Source organism: Perca flavescens, chromosome 11 (assembly GCF_004354835.1).
Source record: "Perca flavescens isolate YP-PL-M2 chromosome 11, PFLA_1.0, whole genome shotgun sequence".
In the NCBI taxonomy this organism is placed as follows: domain Eukaryota; kingdom Metazoa; phylum Chordata; class Actinopteri; order Perciformes; family Percidae; genus Perca; species Perca flavescens.
This window is the reverse complement of record NC_041341.1, coordinates 23,570,246-23,595,070: the sequence shown is the minus strand read 5'-3', so window position 1 is coordinate 23,595,070 and position 24,825 is coordinate 23,570,246. Positions and strand designations below refer to the sequence as shown.

The 24,825-nt window shown below is 40.4% G+C and overlaps 1 protein-coding gene across 2 annotated transcripts; it reads right to left on the bottom strand.

Annotated features, from left to right (window-relative positions):
- Positions 1-541: 541 nt before the first annotated feature.
- Positions 542-24,682, bottom strand: bard1 (BRCA1 associated RING domain 1). Of its 2 annotated transcripts, XM_028590787.1 has the most exons (11): positions 24,411-24,682; positions 22,746-22,802; positions 21,806-21,954; positions 20,181-21,205; positions 19,604-19,684; positions 18,253-18,425; positions 10,548-10,674; positions 10,288-10,420; positions 8,769-8,861; positions 3,422-3,519; positions 544-1,080 (listed from the first exon to the last, which is right to left on the bottom strand). In XM_028590787.1, exons 1-11 carry the CDS (start codon positions 24,500-24,502, stop codon positions 736-738), a joined length of 2,373 nt encoding a protein of 790 aa, XP_028446588.1. In that variant the 5' UTR covers positions 24,503-24,682; the 3' UTR covers positions 544-735. The 2 variants fall into 2 exon arrangements, with proteins under 2 accessions (XP_028446589.1, XP_028446588.1); XM_028590788.1 differs by lacking the exon at positions 22,746-22,802 and having other exon boundaries at positions 542-1,080.
- Positions 24,683-24,825: the final 143 nt, after the last annotated feature.

Genomic DNA, 24,825 nt, shown 5'->3' with positions numbered 1-24,825 from the left:
CATAGCAATCAATAGCAATTAGGTGCATCCCTGACTATTGGAAATGGCATCTTGGGAGATGGCCAGTAGAAGACCTCTTAAAGCACACATACCTTCAGCCCAGCGTTGGGTTGGGGAACGTACAAACACACAACTTGTGTACACAAAAGGTGGACACCGCAAGAGCCAGCGCTGTGACTGAAGAATTAATTGCTTTGTTTTTTCTACTCTACACTTTCACCTGTAGCCAATAGCTTTAGGTAATGACCAAAAGAAATCAGATCAAGGATACAAGTGGCTGAAATGAGTTTCCTTCAGAGTGTGGCTGGGCACACCTTTAGAAATAGAGTAAGGAGCCTCGGATATCTGAATGGAGCTCGGAGTAAAGTTGCTGCACTTCACGTTCAGAGGAGTCAGTTAATGTGGTTCGGGGCATTTTCCTCCTGGACGCTTCCCTGTGGAGGTGTTCCAGGCATGTCCAACTGGGAGAAGAACGGACCCAGAACGCAGAGTATAAACACTTTATACTGTGCACTTTATGTGGGAGACATTTTCACACTCTAAGCTCCATAAATAAAGAAACAGCAACTTCAATTTTAGATTTTAAGAGCCACATAATTGGTTTATTATTGTTAATGTGATTTGTGTTGCGAAATCACCAGATATTTAAAAAAAAACAAAACACACATGATGACCATACTCAATGGACAAGTGATATCTCCGTGCAAAATTATTATTGAATATACAAAAAATTGTTTAGACCGACGCTTTGACTGACACGGGGAGGAGGCGGAATGCTGTGACGCAGTCGATGAGCCAGGTGGAGGGAGCTGACCACACCTTACCTCGCCTCACAACTGCCGGCTTGTGGGGGTCCTGGGGGTCAAAGATGATGTACTGGGTGCAGAGGGCCTGGTCGGAGCCTGGCAGTGCGTGGTAAGCGGCGGCACTCAGGGTTTGTGTCACATCGCTGTCGGGCTTGGGCTGCCGGCTCAGGAGTTGACCACCTCCTTCCTGGAGCAGCTTGGTGAGTTCGCCTTTGGAAGGAGCCTTAAAGGAGCCAAGGAGGAAGAAGAAGCAGCCATCGAAGAGTGGCGGGAGCTGCAAAAGTTGAATGATTAGAAAACAAACAAATTTGAGCATTGGTGAGTCTAATAAAATCAAAACACTATATTATCTTCTTTCATTAGTCCGTCACTCCAACCAGCACCAGAACAGTGAGAACAGTGGTAAAAGGATTAAAGTCTCCCCTTTTGTTCATTATGAAGTTAAACGCTGGATCATTTCCTCACCAATAAATCTAGGCTCTCATATTACCAAGTGTCTGCGTGGATGCTTTGTATTTACTTCTTTGCGGCAGAGCCAGGAGACATTTTATCAGCACCATTCTCCAGGCAAAATCTGAACCACTAAGCATTGCCGTTTAAAGCAGCAGTGAATTAGGCCGCTGGAGACTGTTCTATTCACAGCATCAATGAACTCAACTGTTTTGGGGTGTTAACTGGCTCCCTCAAGAGTTTCTAGTAAGAACATTCTTTGTCTCAGCTTTGGTTGGATTTCACTTGTCTTAATACAAACGATGCCTATAAGAAGTATTCACTACCCGCTGACGTTTTTATATTTCATTGTTTTACTAGTTGAATTTTTGACAATACTCAACAGAAAAAAAGACGAGGTCAAACTGTAATCAAATTTCTACGAATCTTGCTAAACTAGGTTCACTAGGTATAAAAACACAATTATAGGTATTCACCACCCCCAATATTTAGTTGAGGCGCCTTTAGCAGCAAGTACAGCCCTGAATGTGTCTAACTAACTATCAGCCTCGCCATCTAGACAATGCAGTGTGTCCCCACTCTTCTTTGTAAGAACGGCAAACGCTCTGTCAAGTTTCATGGGGACTGTTAAGGGAGCTGCTGATGTTCAAGTTCCACACAAATTCTTGTTTGGATTTCGGTCTTGCAGGACATTAATGCTGTTGATGTTTTGGATTTGTTTGGAGTAGTTGTCTTTCTGGAAAATAATTTTTTTTGCTGTATTCATTTTACTCTCCACCCTCACAAGACCTTACAGGGCTTGTTGCAAAAAAGCATCCCCACAACATCATCCTCATAACACCAGGCTCTGAGGTAGGGATGGTGGGTTTCTGCTGGTGGATGCTGTTGGAGAATACCTAGTCTCGCTTTGCCAGACCCTCCTCAAAGCACGCTGAAGGAGAGCCTGGCTACTCCACGAAGCATTAGGGGATGGGAGAAAAACGTGCTCTGGTTTATTCGGCATTTCTTTAAACCAAAAATAATCGTCGGATTACGGAGACGCTGCAAAATAGTTCTGCGAGAGAAAACTCAGATTGGACAGATAGTCTAGCTAGCTGTCTCAATTTACCATGCAGAGATCTATGGAGCAGTTAACCATAGTCCTTATAAATCCACCAAATTTATAATTCTAACACAAAGAAAGCGGAAGGAAACGGAAAATACACACATCCGGCGGAATTTCCTGCAGCACTGGAACAATCCAGGAAGTGGAACGCAAAGGATATATACTGGATAATACCAAACATAGCCGCAGATACTGTCTAAAATCATGCCTTCCATAAATGTTTTTTTTTTCTGTTAGTCTTTCAGCACGCGTTTGTGTCCATCTATCTAAAAACAGTTGGCTGAATGAATGAATGAATGAATGAATATCTATCTATCTATCTATCTATCTATCTATCTATCTATCTATCTATACATACAGTACAGGCCAAAAGTTTGGACACACCTTCTCATTCAATGTGTTTCTTTATTTTCATGACTATTTACATTGTAGAGTCTCACTGAAAGCATCAAAACTATGAATGAACACATATGGAATTATGTACTTAACAAAAAAGTGTGAAATAACTGAAAACATGTCTTATATTTTAGATTCCTCAAAGTAGCCACCCTTTGCTTTTTTGATAACTCTGCAAACCCTTGGTGTTCTCTTAATGAGCTTCATGAGGTAGTCACCTGAAATGGTTTTCACTTCACAGGTGTGCTTTGTCAGGGTTAATTAGGGGAATTTTTTCCCTTATTAATAAAAAAGCAAAGGGTGGCTACCCTTTGCTTTTTTATTAATAAGGGAAATTTTTATCTATCTATCTATCTATCTATCTATCTATCTATCTATCTATAAAGTACGTGTGTGTGGCATGGCAAAGGGGGTGAATACTCATGTTAACAATTATGTTGCAATTTATATTTCTACAATTTAAGTATTTAGTTTTTTCCCCAATTAGTGTAAAAAAAAAGCCAAACAAAAAACATGAAAAAGTCCCAGGGATTTTTATGGCACTCTATGCTGCTGAACAATAACCATGAGTCACTGTCGGAAAAAGCTCATTTTCCCCAAGGACAGAGGGTCTAGACAATCTATACTTCTCTATTTCATGTGTGTTTGTATGCTTCACACTTACCAAGCTACATCTGTTGACGCGGCTGCGCTGGGGGCCTTCTCCCGCTTCGTGCTCAGTTTCGGGCATCCTCTTGCCTGCCTGCAGACATGCCTCCACCCCTGGCATCAAAGAGAGAAAAAAAATTAAAGCTACAGCTAATTATGTTGACTTGAAAGAGTGTGACAAGGGATTTGAGAATGTAGGATGACAAAGCTCATGTCTGTTTTATCAAAAGTTGGAAGATTTCAAGTATTGGCAAAGCTACAGTTGTTGACAGAAAGATGCCCACAGCATGATAGAGTTAATGATGCAACCCTTGTTTAAAGTATCTCAAGCTTAAGCAGAATTCAAGCATCATATTTTCTCTCTTGTCTCTTAAGGTTTTAGGGAGTCAATATATAACTGTGTGACAGCCAGCATCCCAGCATTTTTTTGAGGTAGAAAAGAATCTTTTGTTCTTTATCCTTACAAAAATCATCTTGAAAGACGGATATGTTTTATTAAAAAAAAAAACAGTATAGGCAGATACGGAGGAAAAACAGTCACACATTTTAATGACCCCTCACTGTCACGGATAAAACACACTTCTGTACATGGCACAGATCACAATGCTGCTTTTCCCCATAAGTGTTTTATTACTGAATATCATTTATTTGGGGAATACAAAAAAAACACAATTTGCACATCTAAGCACATAGAATCTAGATTTGACTGAAAATACTGCAGTTTGCTTTAAAAAAGGATGTGAAATAGATCTGAGTGTAAGGCTTGGCCTAAATAACTATTTTGATTATAAACGTGCGGAGACGTCTCGCAACACTTCCAACTTTGAGAGATGCAAACGGTCCCACAGACCTAATACACATATGCAAAGTAGCAACATTTTACCAAACCCATGTAATTCATTTCACCTTTAGTTGCAGTTTAGTGTAACACACACACATTTACCCTAATCTGTTCATCTTTCCATATCTTGCAGCTGAAAGCAACTGTATGTCTGTGTAGACCTTGTCACAATACAGCACCTTGTAATGAAACAGCAAATTACACCCTTACAGTTCAGTTCATACACACAAAATATCCAGAACATGAGGTTGAGTGTAATTATATTCCGTCATCCCCCTTAATTACAGCTTTCATTCAGGGAGAACCTGCCAGAGGTTTGGGAAGAGAAGAGGGGAGATACTGGGGTTAATCACTCCGGACCATGACGCTTAACGCTGAAGAGCCATTAGCAAGTTTGCTAATTACGTTCACAAAGAACATCTCAAGCCCTTCCTTCCTGAGTCAGTGAAAGCAAATTAACCCACTTCCTTGACTAACCAAGAGACTAACTGGAGAAGTGGGTATCCTCTCATTATGAGGACAACCACTGGAGAGACTAGGCTTTGACTGATGTTAAATTCTGAAGGCCCATACTCCCATTTCAGGGTCGAGATGGGGTACAATAGCTCATTCTTTATCGATAGTCAGTATCCTAAAAAACAGTCACTGTATTCAGGTGTGCACAGATGGCATAGCAGCAAAACAACGGCCCACAGTTGAGTCCACGTTCAATCCCTTGTAGCAATGCATATGGCAGGGCTACTGTACGTGTCTAATGGGACAGGCGTTCAGGTGAAGCCTTTCCCTGGAATCCGAAAAGAAGCAGCTAAAACTTGTGTGTATCGGGAGGAAGCACATGGGTGCACGCATCCTCCCTGGGCCCAACAGTGGGAGTAGCAGTAACAAAAACCAAAGTGCAGGGAAATAAGCCATCACAAATTGGAAAATAAATGGGAGCAAAGAAGGGTAAAATATATTAAAAAGGAACATTGCACTTTTTTGCATTCTTTCCAAGAGTGATATGAGAAGAATAATCGCACACTTCATGTCTGTGCATTAAGTGCGGAGCTGCAGTCAGGACTTGGTTGGTCTATCTTAGCATAAAGACTGGAATCAGAGAGATACAATTTGCCCGGCTCTGTCCAAAGTGAAAAAAATATGCCTAACAACACCTTTACACAACGTATATGGTTTGTTTAACCCATACAAGAACAGAAATGAAAAAAATCTGTGCGTAACTTCTCTGCAGTATCTCCTGCTATAGCGCAGGGTTGCTTATGTACAGGTTACACAAATATGATACATGTTTATGAGTGAGCTTGAGATGTCTTGGTTTTTTTTTTTCTCCTGCCTTCAGTCTTTAAGCTAAGATAGGCGTGACATGACACATCCTGACTCCAGTTTGGACAGTGGGATTAATATCCATCTCCATGGCGAGTTTCAAATACAAAACGGAAGCTGCTTTTCGAAGAACAATGTGTTGCAATGAAACGTAAGACCAATAAAGAGGTAAGCTTGGGCTTGGCCTAGTTGACAAGGATGGCATATAAAGCAGATGACCGGGAGAACTCCGCTGCACACACAAAAAACAAGGACAGAGACAAGATGCCACGATAACTGTCATGAGGGAGACAAGCTGTGTCAAGTGCTCAGCCTGCATGGAGAAAAGAGAAGGGAAGGGGCTGAATATGGTGCAAGCACACAAAATATTATACAGAGTGACACAACCATGCACCTAAACACACACGTTCAAACTTGAAATGGGTTACTGGCTGAGTTATGCCGTTTCGACAGACAGACAGGCGCTACTGACGGTTACACCATTCAAGGGCACACCAAGGTGCCAGAAAATTCTTTTACAGCAAGTCTTTTTTTTTACTTCCCCTAAAGCGGACTTCTTCTGAATATTTGCTTGTTGACTTGGTTCAAGGATGCCAGGGAGACTGGCTGGAAATAGCAATTGTTTAGGTAAGTATTCATCTTGGTATAAACTAAAAGAGTTAGACATCTTTTCATCGCTAGTAATATTGAAGCCTTCAGGTGCATTGATTTGGAGATCTTTTCCCCCAGTCACCCACAAGCTCTATTTAGCTGTCCGACATGTAAGAAGGTATGTGTGCAGGTTTGCACGCAGCAGAGGGCACACACAATTTACCTGAAAATGGACATTCCATGTGTTTCCAAAAATAAAAAATAAAGTATTACATTTAGTTCTTATTCTAAACACAGAGCCTGATTTCACCTGAAAGGTTGCAGAGAGGAAACACAAGATCAAATGTCTCAGACTAGTTTGGTACTGAAGAGGAATTAACACTGGAGCCACAGTAGGACTTCCAATTATTTGTATCTGATATGTACAATAACCCAAATAATAAAGAAATATCCTCATGTTTCCAGTAATGTTTTCATGCCAAGTCACCAACTGCACATTATCCAACACAACTCCATTGTAGGCGTTTCCTGAGACAGAGGTGGCATGTAAAATGTTCTTTGGGATTGAGAGAAGAGCACAAAACCCGTAAAATTACTCCAAATGGCTTGTGCAGCACAATCCATTTGCTCTGCACTGCAGTTCCAAGAGTCCAATATTTACCTTGCAGATTTTTCACTTGTCCTACTGTCTAATTTGCCAAGAGTCACTACTGCAGCAGACAAAACCTCAAATGCAGATGGAAGTACTCTTTCTATGGTCAGAGCCCCCTTGAATGACTTAGTCAACTGAATATGAATGGGATCTTGTTGGTAGCATAAAAAACACAACAGATTTACCATTAAAATACATAATCAAATCTAGCCATTTCCCCGTTTCCAGTCTTATTGCTAAGCTATGCTAACCAGCTGTCGGCAGTAGCTTCATATTTGACAGGCAGGCATGAGAGTGGCATCGATCTTCTTAACTAACTCTTAAGAAGAAGAAAAATAACACTGCAGAAAATCTATCCCCGCAAAGCTGCAAGCCCCGATGGGGTCCCGGGCTGGGTCCTGAAAGACTGGGCGTACCAGCTGTCAGAACGGACATTTTTAACATCTCACTCTCCCAGGCCACCGTACCAACGTGCTTCAAGACATCCACCATCGTCCCTATGCCAAAGGCCGCCACAGTGTCCTGTCTAAATGACTACCGCCCGATCGCTCTCACACCAATAGCAATGAAGTGCTCCGAGAGGCTGGTTATGTCGCATATAAGAAAGTCCATCGCCATAACAGCTGACCATCACCAGTATGCCTACAGGCGGAGCCTGTCCACAGCTGATGCCATCGCTGCTGTGGTCCACAAGTCCCTCATACACCTGGAGAACAAGGACCCCTACGTGAGGCTGCTCTTCTTGGATTTTAGTTCTGCATTTAACACAATCATCCCACAGACGCTGATGAACTAAACTGGCAGCACTAGGTCTAGCTCCATCACTCTGCAACAGGATCTTGGACTTCCAGACCAAAAGACCCCAGTCTGTAAGGGTTAACAACACCACATCATCCTCAACACTGGTTTCACCCAGGGCTGCGTCCTCAGCCCGCTGCTCTACACACTGCTTACACATGACTACAGAGCTCACTATGACAGCAACCTCATAGTGAAGTTGGCAGATGACACTGCAGTGGTTTGGCTTATTACCAAAGGGAACTAGTTAGCATACAGGCAGGAGGTGGGTGGACTGGAGCTGTGGTGCAAGGAGAACAACCACATCCTGAACACCACCAAGACCAAAGAGATGATTGAGGATTTCTGCAAGACGGGCACTGCCCCCCTCCGCTCCGCATCGACAGTGCAGCTGTGGAGAGGGTACCCAGCATCAGATACCTCGGAGTACACATCTCCAACACCCTCACCTGGCGCCACAACACCTCGACCACCTTAAAAAAAAATATTGTATTTGCTTATAAAGGAATGTTTTTAATTATTTATTAATCACTATAGTAGTTCGTCAGCATCCAGACCTGAGTTCTTATTTCAATATCCTCATCAGTGTTGTGAGAATAACAAATAAAGTATCTATCTATCTATCTATCTATCTATCGTATTTTCTGAAATGTTAAAGCCATCTGCACTGAAGTCTAGTCTAGGAGTTAATAAGGTAAATATTTTTATATTTTAATAATTTTTTTTGTTGTTTTGGATCTATAGTCAAATTATTTGGCTGAACAATACTTGGATTCATACTAAATTAAGTGTATTGACCGTCTTTCCTTTGTGGAAAAAATATGGCATTTTATTCCAGCCACAGCTTCTGCTTTAAGGAAAGCTGTCACGGGCTACGGTTACCCGTTTTGACTATGTGGTTACATACACTTCAATTGTGTTTTGACTAATATGAATGTTAGTAGTGGTAGGTCAGGGTGAACTCATTACCATTGTAGTTTAAAACAGTAAGCTGGGCCAAGCTTAGGCTATATTTAACATTTAGGATACCTTGATAAAATTTGCTACAGTGTGACTGCAGTAGGATATTACCCAGGTTCCAACAGCAATACGGTTTAACATGACATCAAATAATAGCCTCCACAGAAAAATACTCCAGCTGATGGCTCACTCCATACTCACAGCTGAATTTGACAACCCAGCAGCCAGCAAGAAGACCCAGGAGGGTGGAGTTGGTGATGGGCATGTGTCCTTCTGGCACCACGACATGGCTCACTGGGGGAAGAAACAAATAGTACCCAAATTGAACTCGCACACACACAAACATTGTGTTTTATTTGATTTGTATTAATCAAATACATCTTCTGATGAACTTGAACACTTAAATGTTTGGATGAGAGACACCATGGCTGAGGCCCAGCTCATGCAGAGAAATAGAGTTCTTGCAGTAGCCTATGTAGTGTCACCATCTTAGCATGCTAACATTTGTCCAGCTGACCTTGATGAGAATGTAGTTTTCAAGATATTTAATCATAAAACAAAGTGCAACATTTTTACTTGATGATTGAAAAGATGGCAAAGACATTACAATTAATCCTGGGGGGACACACATGAATGTCTGTTTTGTAACAGGATAACACAACACAATTCCACTTGAACCAACTCAACTGCAGAAGGACTAATATTTAGGGTTTTGATTCTTGGTTTATCCCCCAAATATTGTGCACTTTTCACTAATTTGCTTACTTTGCCTGAGTGAACAGGTAAACTTACTGAAAACCTGTCAAACTGTTCATGGCAACAAAACAAAAGGCCATGTGACAGCTTATTTAAAAAATTGCTTTAGACAATAATTATAGGTTAATTAAAAACGGAAATAGAAGCTTATTGCCTCTTCATTCAACAAGTGAGCGTGGTTGCCAAGTACAAAATGAGCATAATTATATCGCATGGGCAAAACCTCATACATTGTTTATTGAACGTGAATTTGTAGCCTCAAGTTCAACATGTAAAAATCATTCTCTGAAAGCACCCACTTTCACCCCTCTGGTCAGAAGAGGGTGGGTTGTAAGAAACAGTCTTTTTCATTAGTGCTTATTCATCACCCTGACAGTACCTCCAAACATATTATGAGGAATGATTTAAATTACTTTTGCTCTCTGGTGCTCTCCCATCCATTACTATGCAACAGTGAAGGGGCTGCTGTATCACAATGGTGTATACAGCTCTAAAAGCACTTGTTAGTTACGGTTTAACCTTCATGAGTGATAATGCTCAAGCACCTACTCTTGGCTTTTACAATACACGTTTTACACAGACTCCTTTCCTAAAGGAAGTAAAGCCCTCTGTGAAGAAAACTCAGAAATCCCATCTCTATGGTGGTGAAAGTACTGTATATAATCTTCATAACAAACACAATCACCAAGGCAAGACTCTACCTCATGGTCACATACCCTTTGGGTTCTTGAACCTGCAATTCACCCATCTAATACATTTCTTAACAAACTTACCAGCCATGGTCCCAATGTAACAGAAATTGGCTGGTAGCTGCTGTTAAGTTGTAGTGTTGCTCAGAGCCTGTGTGTCTCAAACAACATTAAAAAGCAATCATATGCGACCGGTATTCTAAGAGGCTTCGCCTGAAACATTTAGGAAGTTTAAGCCCCAGAAAGGAGGTATTTCTGCACCGCACAAACACTACCTGAGCCAGAAAAGGTGTCGGCCATCCTCCCTCCGAGTAGCTCTCCCAGTTTTGACACTTGAAGCCGTTCTGGCTGTGACAGCTTGCTGGCCAGAAACACCACCATTTCATCCCTCCTCACACAGTCGCTCACCTAAGGAAGGATATAAGAACATGGTTTAGAAATATCTAGCCTAGAACGTAAGCATATTAGTACTCTAGGGGTAAACAATTTCAAGGGAAATAAGAAATAGAAAAATCACATCTTCATGTAGACGTACCATAGAGAGACTGGCTGAGGGGCTCAGAGATGTATTAGCATATTGGGTTCCTTCTGAGGCTTCTTTGAAAATCGCCAGTATCTCCAAACTCACTGCGTAATCAGCAGGCCGCTTTCCATACAGATTACTGTGAAGAAGAAAATTCAAAAGATAGTGTGTCAGTTTCAGTTTTTATGCCTTTGCAGCAATGCAGACCATCTGGTGACCAAAGGGACAGTCGGACATGTTAAAACAAACTACAACAGGCATACTGCCAAAAAACTAAAATATTTACTTATTTTATTTACTTAGATTTGCTCACCAAAAACTACATCAACACATGATAAAAGAAGGTCAAAATGTGCAGCAAGGTGTTGTTGTGTAGTTGTATGTTAATTATTCAAGTCACGTCTGAAAATAGCCAAAATAATTTTTCTCTTCAAGTGGCCAGTGTTTTTTAAATGTATGGGTACTTCATTTTATTTGAAACATATTATTTAAAGTAGGGTTTATATTAGATAGAGCTTGTGACTCTGTATGACACATAAGCCCTTTTCACATTGCACTTTGCCCCAGGGTAAGGGAGCGGTTAGTGTGGGGCTAAGAAAGCGTTCACACTGGCACGATCTTGGCACATTCCAAGTTCTAGAATGATAACTAGAGCCCGACCGATAAAGGATTATTAAGGCCGATACCGATACAAATATTTGGCGATTTAAAAATTCTGATATTCCGATAAATCGGCCGATTAAATTTTTTTTTTTTAAATCCAGAAATGCGTAACAAAAAATAAACACCTAAGTTGTATATGTTCTGTCCACCAGAGGGCAGTGTATCAGTCAATGTCAATAGGCAGACGATGTTTTCAGAAGAAAAACACAATTATTAAAATTGTTAATATTATTAAAAGTCAGACCCTGGATTAAACACCAACAGCATACTTTTTTGTTGTTCGGAGCTTTCACCGTAGCCTGTGTGCCTGTGTGTGCCTGTGTGTGCGTGTGTTAGAGTGACAGTGATTACCGGTAGCTTCAGAGTGAGTAGAGACTCTAGAGTCATAGTGAGAGGAACAAAGTGTCTCCCCTGTTCTTTCTGACCACGGTGACACATCTGTAGCAGGAAAAGTTAACCCTCTCTTTGATTTCATGTTGTTTATGGAGAAGGAGAACCAGGAAATGAGTCGGGGGAAATGCAATGCTACCAAGCCACGGCCAAGTGACGTGCGTCGATGCAACGTGTAGTTACATTTTGAAATGCGTGAAAAAGCCTCAGAATCGGAATTGAAAACGTTTACAAGCAAAGCTATTTCCAAAAAATAATGCCCATAACAGGTTCGAATATTAAGAGCTGCCTAATATTCGTTCGAATATCATTATTTTTTTTTATATTCAAATTATATTCGAATAACGAAATATGGAGTCAAAGCCCTATAATATGGCAAAGCTTTTACAGATACTAAAGCAGCATTGATGCTACTATGCTGTATATGCTACTATAGGTCCAAAGCAAAGTCTTCTCCAACAAGATCATTCCGTCATTTAATTTCATCACTTCAACAATTGGTGCAAATTTGGTTTTTAAGCAATGGCCAAACAGGACACAAAGAAAATTAATATTTGCCAGTCCAAAGCTCTGAGAAAAACAATTTGGAAATGTCACACCCTGCTCATTCTGTGAAACTGTGCACCCATGTGTGTCATTCACTTGTTGGAGCATAATTGTGTCATCTGAGGGCGAGCTGAAATCGGTGTTCTACTACATTCCTGGTCCATGTTCCTAAACAACACATTAGACTCGCTGCATACAAAAGGAAAATCTCATGACTGCATACCATTACTGAAAAGTGCTGACTTTTTAGCACATACGCTTTCTCAATTACAAGGATTTATCAGGTTAGAGTATTACCTTTACATATTTAGTATAGCTAAATAACTGCGATACCCTCAGTACAAAGTAGGTGTTCTGGAGAGTTAGCATCATTACAAAAGCACCACTTTGAGACTCAAAGAGATGAAACTGCGAACACCCCTGGTTACAATAGGTATATTGAAGAAACACCTTTAAAGTAAGTATCCTTAAGTTTGAGAGAGCTGCATGAAACTAAACTGGTCACCTTGAGGAAAGAGGGAGAGGAGAAACGAATGAAGAAAAGCACACAGAAGAGGAGAGGAGAGGAGACAGAGAGAAGAACCAAGCCCAGCAGGTCGTCTCTAAAAGATTAGGCGTCAGCAAAGATAACACCTGGGGGACAATTAATAGGTCCACTGGTCCATAAAATATTTCATTTGGATTCATAGCCCCAACCCCACAAATACAAACAAACATAAAATGTCCCTGATACTTAGACATATGCACACACAAGTTGGTTTGCACAGCTGCACGTGAGAAGAATATCTGAAGAAAAATAATAAAGCGTGAAAAAATGTGCTAGAGGTAAAGTCACAAACACTCTCCCACAAGCCTCTGCATTAAGTACACAAGTGGGAGGAAGGTGGTGGTGGTTCTAGAGGATACCCACTGTAACCATGACTATTTTTCTAACCGGAAAGAGGAGATTCAAATATTCATTTTGAGCTGAACACAAATACAGAATTTAGTTCAACATAACATCAACACTAATAATATTAACAGCCTTTTATTCATGCCTAATTACGTACCCTCAGGAACTGCTACTGTGCCTGGTCTGTATGCTTTAAACACACTTCTTTAACTGTACCTAAATGGATTTAATTATGAAAACATCTACAATTCTACGCAAATGCACTTGTCCTCAAAGAATACCATGTGAAAAGATTGTATAAGGTCAGTTAAAAATTCAAGCCAAGCTTATGCACACCCAACAGCTGACAGAGCTTTTGAACTATGTCAGCTCAGCAGTATGTCTTGAAAGGAGTCATAAGTCTAATGATGGAAACACGTGGTGAGCAACTGATGAGGCAGAGGGCGAGGCCTGACTGCATTTTTAAACAAAAGGTTCATTAGTTACATTTCCTTCTTTAACAATTCACTCTTAACTTGTCCTAATGTTTGGATCAACTGAGTGTTACAGTTTATAGTTGATGATGCAGTGCATGACTCACCCAACGCCTACATTTAACCCTGTAAAGTCATGTGAGTACAGAACTGTGATTATTATGCAGATGCCCATTCTTCAAAGCCAAACTGCGTACAATCACAAAGAGCCGAGAGTAAGGCTTGTAGACAATGTTTTAAACGTTGTCATTTCAGTGGTAAAATGGCATCATCCAGTGGAAGGTGAAAACATGGTCTCATCTTATTGCAGAAAAGCAATGCTAATCAAATTAAACTGACTGACTATCTAATGTAATGTGTTTTTATGCATATTTGTACTGTATTCAGTAATATAACATAATATAATAATAATAATAATAACAACAACAACAACTATTTGTATAGCACCTTTCATACAAGAAATGAAGCACAAAGTATTGCTGAAGTAATACTAATGCATGGCTTATACTAGGGTATAAAAGTGATAAATGTAGTTACCATTCATTACCAACATTTGGAGACTGTCATTGCTTGTTTACCGTTTGACTCGTGTATTGGATTGACGTGCCAGTGCGAGGAACACAGGTGATGTTAATTAATGTCTGTATGGATTTGGTGCTTCGGGCTTTGCATGGTCATTAGGACTGAGCCAATTCAAATGTTTGTTTTTCCCATCAACACAAGTAGATTTTAATACTGTGCTGCATTTACATGAACTTAATAGTAACAATCTAAAAAACTATAGTACGATAAGGAAAATAGTCATCAGTAAAGTACACAATATGTGTAGTAAATGTATAATATATACAAAATACCAGCATGGTCCTTTAAGTTAGGAAACATAACATACTGTATGCTACCAGCTAGCACCTTGCAGACCTCATTTAATGTGCTGCACCGCTAGATCTTTATGCTTACAGGACTGAGACTTAAAGTCAGAAGCCCTGCTGTGCAGCTTCTGAGAAAATGCTTAAACCCTGTTGTTTTTGGAGATAACAGGTAATCACTGACTGTATGACACACATTAGTATACACTTAATTATTCAATTTGTCAACTATTGTGCCTGTTTTAAGACTCGTCAGAATTTCTAATAACCTGCACAGCAAGTCAAATACTTGCACTTGATCGAAAGTGGACTCACAGTCACCGATTTAAAGTTCAGGGTCCAAACAATAAATAAATGCAGTCCAATCAATCAAACCTAATGTGCATACACACAGAGTAACAATGAAAATCTGCAAAACCTGTATTTCCAAACCACGAGCTGTGTGCCAACCATTCCATTAGGGATTGCATTGGCATTGCCTTGGTTTGCCTCTTGTGCAAATGTGTGTGTGTGTGTGTGTGTGTGTGTGTGAGAGAGGCTTGGATGCATGCATTCATCTTGCAATGTCCTGACAGACAAGTAAGTAAATGTAAGACCTGGCAATCAGGGCCCATCAAAGCAACTAGACCAGCACAGTGAAAGGAGGAAAGGCGAAGACAGAGGATGATTGGTTTAAAGAGAGTTTTTACCAACCAACATACCGATCCTAATCAACTACTCTATTGATCACACTTATTAACCAGCATCCGGTCCTCATTATGAATATTGTGCTACCCATCTACTCTGCCTACACAGGCCAAAAACGCTGACACGGCATCAACTGATTGACCAGGAACTAATCAGCATCAGTCGATTTTCTTACATCTATCCACCTACATGCTGCACTAGTGCACGCCAGTCCTTAAAAATAAAGGGCTGAATGTACACTGATTGGGAAACTTGACGATTTATTGTAGAAGTGGAAAATAAGCACTGGTCCAGTATAACAAAAGAGCCTTTATGATGTAATGCCATGAAATACTTCAGCAGTGCAATAAATATTACCTTAGCTTAAATGTTTCTGTTGGGATTTCTACTAGTAAAAAGGTGTTTGTAATATTTTGTCCAGCTCATTTATTTACAGATATATCACAAATTACTGTAATCCAATACAACGTCACAAACTACCTCAATGACACAGTCCCAACAACAATTTAAATTTTCACAAATTGTCTCAAAAGATAGGTTTTAATAGACTCATAATAAACCCAGCTCGATCCGCCGAAAATTTAGAGGGGGCCAATCACAAACTGGATTATCCACCTGGCACACTATTGACTGGTTTAACACGATGACGATAGAGTAGCGACCAAGCAGCTTCTTGTTTACATTCAACATATCGGCCTCCATGCGGCCACCGAAGCGCAGAAACCCTTTGATGCCGCCGTTGCTGCTACGTAACCCCGATCGTTGGTCTGATTGGTCGAAGGACTATCCAATTGCGTACAGAGTCATTTGAACTATGCCCGTTGATCACGCCGCTTGTGCAGTAGAAAATACAGAGCAGACTTCCCAGACTAATGCTCAATCTTAAAAGATTGAGCATTAGTCTAGTGATAACCAGACTAAGGTTTAAATACAATATTATTTTATTAGATTCATAGTGTTTTTGTTTATCTGTCACTCATGGTAGTACACACACATTGTGGAGCCTTCATACACAACAATAGCCTCTTAAACTATAACAAATATCAAATTTGATCATCATATTATTCATAATAATATTAAATTTGATTCAAAAAACACAAATAGTAAAGATTTTAACATTTAAGAGAAACAGTCAGCATTCTTAAAAACTAGAGATGGCCTGATACCATTTTTTGCTTCCCGATACCGATTCTGATACCTGAACTCGCGTATCGGCCGATACCAGTGTGTCATATATTGTATTATGTTTTAACAACTGTATACTACTATCCATGTATGGATGTGATATTATTTCTATTTCTTTTTTGTCGGTCTGGCTCAGGTTAAACTCTTTGTGAAACATGAACAAACACAAACAATGAATGCCACAGAACTTTCTTTTGTTATCCAGTTTGACAGTCACTTATAAACGGAAAAATAACATAAATAAACTACTTTAACGTAGATTTTCTTTTTAGGGCTTTATTACGTGGTATCAGATCGGTGCATTAACTCCAGTACTTCCCGATACCAGCGTTTTACGCAGTATCTCTATTAGGGCTGGGCGATATATCGATATAAAAAATATATCGATATATTTTTAAATGAGATATGGAATTAGACCATATCGCATATATTGATATAGTTCAAATGTGATCCTTGCTCCCATAGATATATACACAGATGTCGCCTTGAGGTTCTAAACATACGTCAAAACCGCCGCCATCTTGGAACAGGGGTCCGAAGCATTCAGATCAACGCTAAAGATGCCGGACTTTTGTACTGCTTAATTATGTTCGATAGAGGAAATGAAAAGAACAAACCGCAATGAATAACATTTAACAGGTGACAATGTGTTTTATGATTATGTATGCCGCCTTGACCAGCAACCTGAGCTCCGGGCGGCAGCGGGAGGCTGAGAGCTCCGTGGCCGGCCGCAGCGTCTCTTCCCCGGAAAAACACAGCTTTGCCTCGCTGCTGCGCCGTCCCCGCTGATCCAAATCGGACCAGCCAAAGACAGAGTGGTGATCGGTAGGATCTTACACGTAGTCCAGGACGACCTGTATGTCGATATCGGGCGGAAAGTTCCACTAAGTTTGCCGCGGCAGGCGGACGGAGAGAAGCTACAGCGGGGCAGCAGAGACCGCCTGCGGCTGCAGGATCTGGAGCTCAGTGCCCGTTAAAATGACATGTAACGATAAATACATACAGAAATAAATAGTGGAGGAATGAGCCTGGACATTTCAGTCTGTTTTAAACTTCACCTTGAAGCAGAAACTCTTAGTTCAGAAGGGTGAAGTTTCCGTTTGAACTCAGATCTGTGAACCGGTCATAATAAATATTCTTTGTATTAACACATTAATTAGTTTCTTTGTTTTGTAGTCGATAGTTCATCTTTTAGTTTACTTAAGTGGAAGCAGTATCAAGTGGAAGAATGGGACTATAAACCTAGGCTTACAGGCATGAGGCATTACATTTTGAACAAAGTAGATTATATTAATATCAAAAGCTTAATTGACCTTTGGAACGAATCACAAATATGGAGCTTTGATTTCAAAAAAGGTACTCCTGTTATACAGTATTTAGGTTTACATTTTATTGTTATTTGAACAGCTGAGCATTTAATCATGAACCAGGTGAAGAAACCGGTTTATTATTTATTTGATTTTGCAACTGTTTCTATGAAACTACATGTGACATGTCATATTTGATTTTGGCTTTGACTGAACATTTGCTCTCACTTTGCGGAAAAAATATCGGGATATATATCGTATATCGATATTCAGCCAAAATATATCGGGATATGACTTTTGGTCCATATCGCCCAGCCCTAATCTCTATTAAAAACATTGTCTTTTGTCCAGCAGCCATGCACAGCTGTGTTTCATATGTGTGGAAGCTGCTGCATTCTCCCCAGTGGTGATCAAAACTCTAGCTTAGGTTATGTTCTATATGAAGTTTTCATGTGGCTGGGACCAGATGCCAAGTACCAGTTATAGGTTCTCTTTTCAAACAAAAATCTTCTTTTCATGTCAGACTCTCTGGTCACCACTTGAAGATTTTCACAAAGACCAGTGCCAAGCAAAACACACCATTTGATATCAAGCTACCAGTTTTTTGAGAGCCACTCTGTCTGCAGTACTGTATGCAGGATATAAGTGTTATGAGCATCTCACCTGTAAAACCAATAAACTCAAGGTAAGACACTTAAAGCGACTTACAGTACGTTCTGCGAGGCTCCAAGCTGCAGCAGCAGCTTGACAATGGCTGTGTGTCCGTTCCTCGCAGCATCGTGGAGCGGAGAGTCGTTTTCATAGCCAGGCGTATTCAACAGGGCTCCCCTTGAGACCAACACATCCACCAACGCCAGGTGACCCAGGTTACACGCTTCATGCTGGAACAAAGAGTAGTAATGCTCAGAAGTGACCCTGCTCTGTTTTGATCTGGTTTCTCTTTCTTATCCTCAAAACACAGCCTTATTCTTCGTAAGCATTCTATATTCTCATCTATTTTCAATCACTGTAATTTTTTTTTTTCAGTTGATACTATTTTAGATGAGGTTGGTGCTTCAAAGAGTTACAATGAATATGAACCTTTGTAGGGGAATGTTTTTAGATGGAATGTATAGTTCTTCCTTGTCGTGTTTTGATTATATACCCATCAGATATTACATTGTGATCACACTTCATTAGTTTTGTAGAATGTAACTCATGCAGAGAGATCTGATAAAATAAAATAAAAATTGACAAGTTAAATAGTGAAAATGAATTGGGCAGTTTTGGAAAACATAACATAAGCTAAGCAGTAAACCACATCAGGTACAGTAAAATGGGGCTGCAAGTGCAGGACAGGAGGGAGGTCTAGATGATTGTAGCATGTCATGTTCCCAGCCTTCTCAGATAAATACAAAGAAAGACATTGATCAGGCAGAACTGAAGGAGTTTGTCATGCAGGCAACTTTAGGCTTAACTGTTGAAAGAGCATACGCCTACATATTTTGGGGGAAGCCAGCATGCATAAAAAAATGGCGGTATTTACAGTAAATTGCCCATTCTGGAGGCCTCAATTTCTGGCATTCAATACACTTTACTAGCTAACTTCAAGTCAAACATAGACTTTGTGGCTATGTTTTCCAACACTACAGATTATTTGAATGCTGTTGGTTGCCATTCAAGATAGGTTTAATGCAAAGAGAAACGGCACAAACATCCTCACACGGAAGAAGAAGGTGTTAGGATGCTGAAATCTTTTTATAAATAGAGCTATTCAGACAGGAACTGAGCATGTTGGTTTACTAGAGAAGACAATACGATAAATAGTAAATGGCAAGATGTTGGCCAGAGAAGAAAAGCTACAGTGAAAAGATTTGTTTTGAAAAATGTTTTGCCATCAGAGTCTGACAAACCACAAAATAACAGTGTGTAAAAAATGACAATGTTATTGACAAGAAACCCACCAGTGTAGATAAACTATGTTAACAATTGCCGTTTTGATGATTGTTGTTTTTGTCACTGACTTTTTCCACACAATAAATAAAGCTTTTAGATAAATCACTTGGTGTATTAGTCTTACCAGAGGTGTCCACCCAGCATTATCCTTCAGGTTAGGGTCAGCCCCCTGGTCCAGCAGTTCCTTGACAGCCTCTACATCTCCCTGCAGGACCCGGAGAGAACAACAAACTGGAGGTCAGAATTGCAGACCTGTAAACGCAACCCTTCAAACACAGCAGCTGATCCCAGTGTACCAAAGCGCCGCTGTTTATCAATCACACTCCACTGTGGGCCATTGATTATCTTGTCTGGGATCCAGAAGGGGATTATGGCTATGTTTACAAGGATTACTGCAAGACGGTTTATTCTCCACAGACAGGAACATGGCTGTCCGATCATCTGAAGACTATGTTTAACTGAGGGGGAGAATCCCACAGAAAGAAAAGACAATTAAACTAGCAGATTTATCTTTGATGCGTTTTGAAAGAAATTAAAAAGAGAATGAAAAAATTAAAGAGCCAAGAATGCACCCCATAATATATGCATTTTAGCTTTAAATGCTGTCACTTTACTGCAGAAATGTTTTAAATTTGCATTTGTAAAATGCAACAGAAAATGGAGTGAAGGAAATAAGGAGAATTATTCCAAAACCGCTTGACCTTTATTGCAGCTAGGTGCAGCAGGGTCTCTCCCTTGTGGTTCCTCTTCATAACCGCAGGGCTCCCTGAGGTGGGGCGTCCAACAGATGCACCAGGAGATTTTCTACCAACAGTGGCTAGGACAGAGGGGCTGTCTCCTTGCTTATGTCCTGAGTTTTTAATGCTCTTATCACACCGGGGGCTTGCTGAAGAAAGAGCTGGTGACATCTGTGATATTCTCCGCCGGCCTGGAGAAGCCCTGGGCCTTTTTGGTGTGGTCTCCAATGTGGCAGCCTTCTCCTCTACTCTGGATCTTTTTGATGAATGCTTTGGGGGAGATACGTTGTCCTGTTTTTCAGGACAGTCTGTTTTGTCATGCTGACGGACACTGTCCGACATTCTCTGACCAGACTGGGTTTGGTCATTAAGTACAGTGATGTTGCGTCCTGAGAGACTCTCCGTTATGGTGCTTCTGCTAGAGCAGAGTTCATTAGTACTCCCCTCTGGCACTTCAGACTGAGGCTCGTCAGACGTAATAGCAGGGCTTTGGAAGGAAACTCTCTTGCTGGACCTCCTGGCCCCTTCAGCACAGGGCTGCTCCTTTTCCTTTAAAGCATCTACTTCCTTGGTGATCCCCCATTGCTGGTTTATAGCCTCCAGCCTGTTCTTCTTCATCTTCTGCTTGGTCTGTTTTCGTGTGGTGCTAGTGGCTCCTTGCACTGACACCTTCCTGCTGGCAGCATTTTTCTTAGTTGACCTCTTCTTCCTGTTCTTATTTTTAAATCTTTGAGAACAAGAAGAGCCAGAGTCTTGGGAGGACGAGGTGAAATTGAAAACCGACAGGTCCTGACATTGAGCAGGAAGGGTGTCTGGCTGCGCAGCGGCTGTTTCTCCAGAAGACGTGCTCGCCGGTATGGTGACCTCTGAAGGCTTCTCCACCATGCAGCGTACCTTGCGGCTACGGGGGCTGAACCAGATCTTAAAGTTTTTCTTGTGTTTAAAGACAGGGCTCTGAGGTTGCGTTTGAATCTCGGCTAGAGGGGAGTCTGCAATGAGGTGTGAGAAGAAGAAAAGAAAAAAAACAGTTTCAACAAAACTAAAAGTTCTATATTTTTAAATTGTGAATTGCTGTCAAAAAGGCTCTTTGTATTTGTAATCACCTTGCATCTGCAAAAATAATAACACCAGACCTTAAAATTATGCACTCTCGACTAATAATACTGACATTTCACAGAAGTAGAGACGTGCCCAATCAACTCATTAAACCTTTAGCTATGTATGTGTAAATTTGGACAGCCTGCAGATGTGTTCACATTTTAACTACAGGGCTTAGAAAGTTGCCCTGTAGTTCTTTGTCAAAGATGAGATCTGTCCGCAAAACTAAACACTACCATAGTTAATTGCATTGCATAATTACTGTCATTACCGAGACGCTGGATGGGCGATAAAGATAATAAAGTACAGGAACAAGCCACTAATACTGTCATTCAGAGATTAGATTGGCGGATGAAAATGTTAAATGTTGTCAACAATTAAAGGGGGTGTGGGCAGAGCGTGGGGAGAAAGATAATGAATAAGACACATGGATTTGGGAAGATAAATTATTAATTATGCTTTCAAGCTGCTAAATAAGGGCTACCATCTACCTGGATGTTCTATGGGATTGAGCAGGGACTCCAAACCACAGAAGAGCTGTATGATGCTGTTGAGCTGCCTGTTGATTTGGATGTCCTTCACCCATGCAGGACTCTGACACACGACGCAGCCATCTCCTACCCGGGGGCCAGCACAGGACCTGAGCAATACACATATCTTGGATTAGGAGTTTACTTCCCAGTGTGCAGTAAGAAAAAACACAATGAGCTTATTGATTAACCTTTTAAGGCCATTTAGTCACAAAGAGAAGGAATAAATTAAGGCTATAGATTATGCCTGTAGGGACATTCATTGCATTCAAGACTTTCAACACTGTTAAGCATGCATTTCCAAGAAACCATGTCACTGCCTAAATATTCATCAGTATTTAATCTGCAAAAGCAATAAGCCCCTAACTAACGATCATAAAAAAGTTAATTTTATTTTTCATATCCCTCATATGTATGAAATGCCTGTAACAATGCTGTTAAGGTTGTCACTTGGCTTAAATACTTACATTAATGATTATTATTACTGATAAATTGACCAACACAATTTTAATCTGCTATTCACATATACCTATAATTATATGATTATGATTAGATTTTCTTTAATATATAGGGAATAAAATTCTACTGAACTAAGCTACTGCTCAAGTCTGAGAGGGGGAAGCAAAAGACCTTCGCTGTGGACATTTTGATTTGTAATAGCAGGAAAAGCATACGGTTGGTGTTGAATTCAAAAAAGTTATAATGGCTTTATTCCCTTTAAGTGTGCCAGTGAAACAGCATGCACAATCCTGGCAGTAGCACACCTAGTCTATATTGAATAGAGCTACAACTAACGTTATTAGTTCCACCTTTGTTTGACAAATAAAAATGACCACCACGAGACAGGTCGATTGTAAGTGAACATTTCAGAGTAAAATACATTTAGCTGAGGTTACATTACCTGCACAGCATATGCTCGCACATTCCTAGACACACAGGTTCAGTCATTAAATTTGAGCTGGAAAAAGACAAAACATTTAACAGTGGTCAGTACAGTTAGAGGCAAGACCACCTCCATCACACTGAGCATTGGTGGTGCCCCCCAGGACTGTGTGCTTAGTCCACCGTTGTTCACCCTCCAGACCCACAAATGGAGGGACAGTGAGACTGAAAAGTAGGCATACTATACATAGGCGACTTTTGAGCAAATATAAAGTAATAATTTCTAATTGGTATTTGTCGGTGGAACACGCATGATTTGCCATTCATAATTGGCATACCATTTATAACGAAGTTTTAGCTCACCTAATATAAGGACCTTGGGTGTTGAGTAAAAGCCCAGCAGCAGAAAGCCTCAATGGGATTTCAGACCCTACATAGAGAGTACATTTACCATAACCTCTGCATCTGAATAGCTGCCAGCACTGTCTCACAGATGAGTCTTTACCCTCCTGCCATTAGCCTGCAGTTACTGAACTATCCTAGCCATAGAACCTTGCATCCAAACTGTGTAGCCTATTCCTCCACAATGCCATGTATTACTGCATGTCCCAACACTCACCTGAGCCAAATCAACTCACAATCCCCAAATCACACAAACACACACTTTGTATAGGGCAGTATTTACACCTTTTCTATCTAAGAAATGTTTACATCCACAATCAGATTTAAAGTGCAGTTTTTATTTAAAGTTAGCTTTTTCACATGCCAGCTTGTACATCCTCAAGCTACTTCAGCTGCTATGTGTAGTGTGTGCTGTGTATTGTTTTATTAATCTATGATATACTATCGTGTTTACCCTGTGTCTTTTATAATGCTGCATTGCCATGCACTTAACTGTGTCTCTGTGCTCCTGTGTCATTGTTGCACAATAGTTTTTCGAAATGTCATCCCACTATGGCACAAAAATGTTATTGGTTTCTTTAACAATCCAGAGTTAGCTCAATAACAACATTTTATCAGCAGTGGCCGGGCAGACAAAAGCCCAAAGGAGATATATATGGCATCAAATGTTATAATCCAGACAGGAGGTAAGGTTACAGAGAATAAACATGATTATGTATTTAGCTAAAAATCTGGCATTTTCTAGTTTCTATGCTTTTCTGCAAAACGGCTTAAGCGTTAGCTAGCTAAGTTCCCACATAACGTTAAAGTAACTAACATTACAAAGCTAACGTTATTTTGAATGATAACTTTAACGGTTAATGTCAAGCCACTTTTTAAGTGAGCGAAGATGATTTAACTAGTAAGTTAAATTAACGTTAAGCGAACACCAAACTCCAAAATAATTGATTAACGTTAGCCTATCGTTCGTGCCGATTTAACGTTAACGTTAGTTAACGTAAACTATATTGCAAAAACGTGTTGCTGACAACTTCAACATTTGTTGTGCTTGTGCATTCTTGAGGCATCTTCATCTATCATGCCAACGAACCCAGTTTAGTTTGTCAAACAAATGTGTAACGTTAACGTTAGCTAGCCAGGTTAAATGGTACTGGTTGTCACGTTTATTTTATGTTTAACGTTATCGCTACGCAAAAAGGACGTAACGGTAACATTAACGTTAATGTTAACTTGTGCTAACTTTACCTCCCGAACATGGCTCACTACAGTAACGTTAACTTACCATTTGGAGCAAAGTAGCAGTCGTCGAAAGTTCGCAACAGCCTCCTTAGTATTCCTCCAATCATTTGTCTGCACGAGGGTATCATTTTCCATTATTTAAAGAAATCCTATGTGTCTCCTGCATGGATGTATTAAAAGAACGGTCTCCTAGTTGTTCGGTTATGACTTATGAATCGCTATTGCAAAACAAGCTGAGCTTGCTTCCGGGCTACTTGCATCTCCCGCCAAAGCTTTACGGAAGCGATGGTTGCCAAAACCACGGCAATGACGTAGTTTGGGTCCTCCACCAATGTCATCCACCCATAGATATACATAATAAAGGCTATGCCTCCTCCACCCCACCCACCATAGATATTTAAACTACCCATACTGTGTTTCTCAAATGGGGGTACTTTGGAGGACTGCAGCGGGTACGT